Source organism: Clupea harengus, chromosome 3 (genome assembly GCF_900700415.2).
Source record: "Clupea harengus chromosome 3, Ch_v2.0.2, whole genome shotgun sequence".
Lineage (NCBI taxonomy): Eukaryota > Metazoa > Chordata > Actinopteri > Clupeiformes > Clupeidae > Clupea > Clupea harengus.
Genome location: NC_045154.1, coordinates 22,064,807 through 22,070,806, shown reverse-complemented (window position 1 = coordinate 22,070,806; position 6,000 = coordinate 22,064,807). Strand labels below are relative to the sequence as shown.

General features: G+C 42.7%; 2 protein-coding genes across 14 annotated transcripts in view; one reads left to right on the top strand and one right to left on the bottom strand.

Annotated features, from left to right (window-relative positions):
• Positions 1-247: 247 nt before the first annotated feature.
• Positions 248-3,927, top strand: LOC105913434 (coiled-coil domain-containing protein 77). The gene is made up of 10 exons (XM_031563325.2): positions 248-487; positions 585-727; positions 1,188-1,284; positions 1,418-1,490; positions 1,783-1,862; positions 2,109-2,257; positions 2,477-2,723; positions 3,132-3,257; positions 3,385-3,537; positions 3,692-3,927. Exons 1-10 carry the CDS (start codon positions 248-250, stop codon positions 3,836-3,838), a joined length of 1,455 nt encoding a protein of 484 aa, XP_031419185.1. The 3' UTR covers positions 3,839-3,927.
• Positions 3,928-4,588: 661 nt separating this feature from the next.
• si:ch211-272n13.3 (ankyrin repeat domain-containing protein 26) overlaps positions 4,589-6,000 on the bottom strand; it is a 32,993-nt gene continuing 31,581 nt past the window's right edge. For 12 of the 13 annotated variants that reach the window (XM_031564945.2, XM_031564946.2, XM_031564944.1 and 9 more), the window contains 2 exons: positions 5,616-5,661; positions 4,589-5,471 (listed from right to left, as the gene is read on the bottom strand). In XM_031564945.2, coding sequence (XP_031420805.1) covers positions 5,323-5,471; positions 5,616-5,661 — 195 coding nt within the window. In that variant the 3' untranslated portion in view covers positions 4,589-5,322. The remainder of the gene's footprint in view (positions 5,472-5,615; positions 5,662-6,000) is intronic. The other variant, XR_004163419.2, reaches the window with a different exon arrangement.

Here is a 6,000-nt window from a genome sequence, read left to right as displayed (position 1 = left end):
TATACATTTCAGCTCTCCAGCGGCAGCCATGTTTTGTTGAAAACGAATTCAACTCGTGTGTTGGTGACGTGGTTGGTTACGTTACTGTTGATCATCTGTCCATCATCGTATAAAGCCCGCCTTAACAATTTGATTGGTACGGCCGATATCGAGCCGCAGATAATTTCTCCTCAATGGAGTAATGCCAGACCGAACTTCCCAACCAAAAAATGTGTGGGCGGGGCTAATTCGGTCTGGTATCCAGGCTATGTTTTACCCGTTGGCGTCAATAAAATTAGGGCCCATTGTCTTGCTGCCTTTTAGCTATGTCCACAACCAGAGCCAGGAGGCCGACTCACCTCTGCCACCGATCACTGAGCGTCTAGCTTACCTCCGGCCATCTCGTGAATTGCTGGAGTTCTACAGGCAGAAGGTGGCTCAGTTTGATGGGGAACATGAGGACCTTCTGCAGATGCTGGAGAAATACAGAAGCACCACAGACGATCAGGTGCGCTGTTTCAGCCAGAGCTTTGTGTGTGGCTGTGCTATGTGTTTGTGTAGGATGACATATTTGTAACTGTACATGTGTCTGTATGTGCATGCAGCATAAGATCCAATGGGAAGTCCGGCAGCGTGAGGGAGAGATCGCAGAGCTTCAGAAGGCACTAAGCGACATGCAGGTCTATCTCTTCCAAGAGCGAGAACAGGCACTGCGCCTGTATGCTGAGAACGACCGCCTAAAAATCAGGTCAGTTCTTTGTGGTTTGTTTAGTTTTTAGTGTCTGGACAATATCACCATTCACAATGGTAACAAGTAGGAGATGTCTGTTTAAAGCAGCACTAAGGTACTTTGGTTAAGAGGAGTGGGAGCAAACAAAAATCTTGCTAACACCACCAACAACCCAGTTGGCACTGATTGATCAAAGCTTAAGTTAACATGCTGGTGTCTTTGCCAATATAGCTGGCAATGTTGTGCTGTGAAAGCATTTCTTAATTTTTTTACGGGGTGTTCCGGCCCAGAACACAGAACTATGTTGTGCATATCCTGCTTGACTAGTGGGAACTTGTTTACCTGTCCTTTGCATGACTATATACCATCAAAGATGATGACAAAAATAGTTGCCTATAAAAACATACCTTAAAAAGTGACACATTTTTGTATAATTGATCTCAAGTTTGTTACAAACGTACAACTTTACCGTCCTCAGAGAGTTGGAGGACAGGAAGAAAATCCAGCATCTTTTGGCTCTGGTGGGTCCAGATGTAGGGGAGATCACTTACTTTCATCGAGATCCTCCAAACAAGGTTAGCCCTGAAAATAAACCCTTTCCATTCAGCTGATATGGTCGTCAGTGGATGAAAGAAAACAGTTAATAAAAAGTTAATGCCACTTCTTATGATCTCATTTTTAAAAATCTGTTTCTTGTCTATGAATTAGGTCACAGTTCCCCAGAAGAAGGTGCAGCCAAGGCCTCAGGATCAGTGGAAGGTTTCAAAAGCAGCTTCTAGAGGTTATTTTTGGCTTGTATATATTACCCTAAGAGCATCATGTCTTTAGTCATATTTACGAATTGAGAATACGGTCATCCTGTTTTACCAAAGCTTACTTACAAAACCCTGCAGTGGTGAATACTGAAACCCTGAGCAAGATTTAGGACTAATGTAATACTAATAAGAACTTTTCTAAATCCTAATCTGTGAGAGGAGGCTGATGCTCCAATCTGTTTATCAGCCTGTGGATTAATCTCATCTGATAAAGCAGCAATCTCTTCATTTTGCTAATGCTCCTGTCCCCCTGTCCAGAGGCCAGTAAGAAGCTCTCCAAGGAGGGACTGGAGAGTGCAGAGCAGTACAAGACAGACAACCAGACCTTACTACTGCAGGTATAAGGCAACACACAAATAAAAAGTGTAAATATTCTTTAATACAGAACTACCAAGTCTGTTCCACTCTACACAGCAGCCCATCAGTCACACGCACACTAGGTTAAGGTTGCTTTGCATGCTATCGTTGATGAGCTGGTTGGTTTGAACGGGAGTGCACAGATACACAAAGTCTCTTGTTGCTGCGTGCAGTGTATGATCGTGAGTGTACTGTAATGTTAATGATGCAATCCTGGTGACGTCCAGGTGGAGGCGCTCCAGGCCCAGATGGAGGAGCAGACCCGTCTGGCCAAAGAACAGGTGGAGTCTCTCCTCGAGGACCGGCGCATCCACGTGGAGGAGGCTCAGGTCCAACACCAGAGAGACCAGGACCGCATCACGGCTCTCACCAACAAGTAAGTCATCACCCCCTTGTCAGTTTAATCCTCTGGGTGACCCCACTTCACTGTAATTTATTTTGCAATCGCCACTAATAGTGCTCAATATTATGTCCCTTATGGGTGTTTTGAGAAATGTGGTTAATAAGTTGTGGCAAATTTGTTCGCTGAAGCAATATAAATGGCTGCATATAATGCAAATTAATTGTCTTAATTGTAAATCTCACTCCCACCCAGGCTCACGCGCACACAGACCCTGCTGTATGAGAGCACCAGGGACTTCTTGCAGCTGAAGTTCGAGAGCCGCACCCATGAGAAGAGCTGGGTGACGGAGAAAGACCGGCTCTTGCGGCAGCTTGACACCTGCCACGAGAAGCTTCAGAGTGGCCGCGGAGGACCGGACAGATTGGGACCGGCCACTGCACCGCAGCGCTTTGCCCAAGCCCCGCCGGAGTCACAGCAGATGCACCAGGAGGAGATTCGGGTGAGCTTGCCTCAGTCTGGGACGCCGCACTATTGACACCTCCATATTTGGAGAAATGGCATTCTACATGTGACTTCCAATGAAAATGTGTGAGCATGTAGAGCTGATTAGTCTTAAACTTTGTGTGCCATGGCATAAGCACACAACCATACAGAGAGGTCAGTGTACATTGACATGACTGAAAATGATCAGCTGTAGGGGTCAATTTGATTGATCCTTGTAATATAGACATTATGAAACAGCATTGGGTCTGCAGGATTCATGTATGTGGCAGATGTGCAGCTGGGGAATGATTTGTTGTCCACTGTCTAAAGGGCTTCAGGCACTGGGCTCTGTAAAGCACCTTGAGACAATTTTATTGTTTTGGCGCTATATAAATATAATTGAATTTAATTGAAATTACCCCAGGCACTGAGTGAGGAGCTGAAGCAGGCCCACAAATTGGCCGACATGTACCGGGAGCAGTGTGTGGGTTTAGATACAGACCTGGCACAAATCAGAGAGGAAGGAGATGTGGGTAAAGAAATCTTCCAGGTATGCCAACCAGCTTTTACCCACCTTTTTAAGTCCGAGCACAATTAAGTGGTGTTCTCAAACAGAACCTGTTCTGTAAAGAGTGTTATTACCTGTACCTGCACTCACTTTTTATGCGTGTGTATAGGAGCGGTCAAATAAGATAGCGAAGCGTTTGCAGATGATGACCCAGCGCTATGAGGCCCTGGAAAAGAGGCGGGTAATGGAGGTGGAGGGCTTTAAGACCGACATCAAACAATTGAGGCAAAAACTTAAGGACGTGGAGAAACAGCTCTTTAAGGTAAGCAGTTTACATTTTGAGATTTTGGCTAATGTGACTGGAAATGTAAATGTTTGATTTAGTTGGTTAAACTGAAAGCTGTGAATGTAATTAGCTAAGCAATCACAGTAGGCAGTATCCTTTGCCAATTAACTTAATGACCTGGCATTTTTAGGTGACACTAAATGTGGGGCCAGATCAGGACCTGGCCATTCTCCATGAAGTACGGCAGACCAACACCCGCACCAAGAAAATACAGGGAGAACTGAAGACTCTGAAGGCCAAAATCTATGGACTGGAGAACGAGCTCAGACACTCCTGAGGCTGCCAGGCCATAGACAAAGTGTCCGTTATCCCCATAAAGGGTAAAGGCAGCTAATAATGGGCAATTAGGGATAACATATCAAACTTTATACCTTTTATGAAGGATATATATACTTGTAGATGCCTGAACTGTGGTTGAACAGTTCACTGAAGTGACCTGGTTTCTTTGAGTATTTATTAGTTATGAATATGCTTCCAACTGTGCCTTGTCTGTGGCTGAGGTAAAACAGCAGGTAGTTCATTACTGCTTTTTGTGTGCACCCCTAAATGCTTAATTTAATTATGATAACTCGTATTTGATTTTGTATAGATAATGGTGTGTGGTTTTATACATACATATGGGAGAGATGGTATGATTTTTTATATTGATGAATAAAAGATTTTATATTTAAAAGTTCTGTATTTTTGTAAGTTGTTTCATGTGTGCAAGCACACCAGTTTTAGGCTGTGTAGTAGGGTACTTCCTATTAAGGTTGAATCTGTGGTTCTGGCAAAGGGTTGTTAATATTTGAGCTCAACAGCGAATCAAATTTTACCCACTCCCTTGTTTTCCTTGAACGTGTTGGGTGGCTGGAATCTTTTATGGCTTAGTGCGAGCCACTAAGTTTCCCATTTACAAAGCCGTAACTATTTACGAACCCTGGAGTTCTTTTTTTGAGTGCACACACAGAACAGACAAAGTGTATTGGATTAGAATCCTGGACACCACCTTTAAGGGCACTGGCCTGAATGAAGAAAAAGTGGACAGTTTCTGGAAAGTTCCCCTTTATTGGACGGCTTAATACTCCACACTCTAAAATACTGAAATGCTCAGAATTTATTACAGTTTATTGATCAATCTGCATCAATATATAGTCTAAATATATTCCATATATGTATATATATATATCCTTACAGTAACAGCATATAGTACCCTGGGTAACTAGATGATCTAGTTATGTCTCATTCAAGTATATCTTCTGTTTTTACACAAAAAAAAACAGGCGTTTTCAGATTGTTCTTGACAAAAGCAACAAACTCACTAGGCAAAAAATACATTGCACCATAAGAAAACAAGTCCAAATATGATTGGTAACTTGGCCTTAATATTTATAGTACACTTTGAATACTCATATTTCCTACAAAAAGCAAACAAAACTTTAGACAACCCGATTAAAAGACCATCCATAACCATTACAGGTGAAATAAAAACATACGAAAGCTACTGGAGTTCAACTCCACACATACCACAGCAGTTTTTAAAATATGGCTTCACAGACAATACACTAGACACGACGACTCCATTTAATCATTTTCTCCTGAAAATATTAAGTGCAATGTGCATCATCCTTTCGTCCTCTTATGTAAAAGCCAAAATAAATAACCACACATGTATAAAAGGAAATGTAGTGGTAAGGGGCAGCTAGGCTTTGGCCTTGTCTAGTGTTGGGTTCGTGTGTGTGTGTCTGTGTGTGTGTGTAAACAAGAATCTCAAAAGGGATGTCAGATCATGTAGTTCTTCTTGAGCACCTCCAGGTACTGCTGCGTAGCTCTGCTCACAGGATCCTGATCTGCTGTCAGGCTCTTCTGGGAGCCACAGGCTGAGCCAACAGGGGACAAGCGTGAAGAGACTCCATCCAGCCCTGCGCTCGCTGTGTGTAACAGAGCAAAGGCTCAAAAGGTTGTGCGGATTACAATACATGACCTTTGTCGCTACTATCATGAGGCTATGGAACTGTTATATTATATGGAGAATTACTTAGTACAATAGTTAAAAGACCATTTCAGGCACTCACCATGGTCCAACTCCTTTGATATGTTTTTCTCCAATTCATTCTGCATCTGTTATGAAACAGAACATGCATAGACTTACGTGCACAAGAACACAAGGACTTGACACTGTCCCACTTTAAAAAAAGGTTTGTTACTACTTACAAACTACTGTTGGTAGGTAATTTCATTTTATTTTATTTCTTGAAATAAATCAGTGGCAACTGAGGTGGGACACTCATAACCACCAGCAGGAAATGACACGGTGATAAAGAAATGCACAAGCAAGATTTGAGGGTGAGTAATGGGGAGGGCCACTGCAAAAATGAAATCAGTGCAGAGAGCATGCATGGTACCCTACTAGTGACCTGGTGATGTAGAATTCATTTTTTTTAATGCCATAGATAGTAA

Bases quoted from the DNA above. Each gene is read 5' to 3' on its own strand.
- LOC105913434 (XM_031563325.2), top strand. From the start codon at position 248: ATGTTTTACCCGTTGGCGTCAATAAAATTAGGGCCCATTGTCTTGCTG. The intron at 728-1,187 runs GTCAGTTCTTTG...TACCGTCCTCAG, and splicing joins AACGACCGCCTAAAAATCAG to AGAGTTGGAGGACAGGAAGA. The intron at 3,258-3,384 runs GTATGCCAACCA...GCGTGTGTATAG, and splicing joins TGGGTAAAGAAATCTTCCAG to GAGCGGTCAAATAAGATAGC.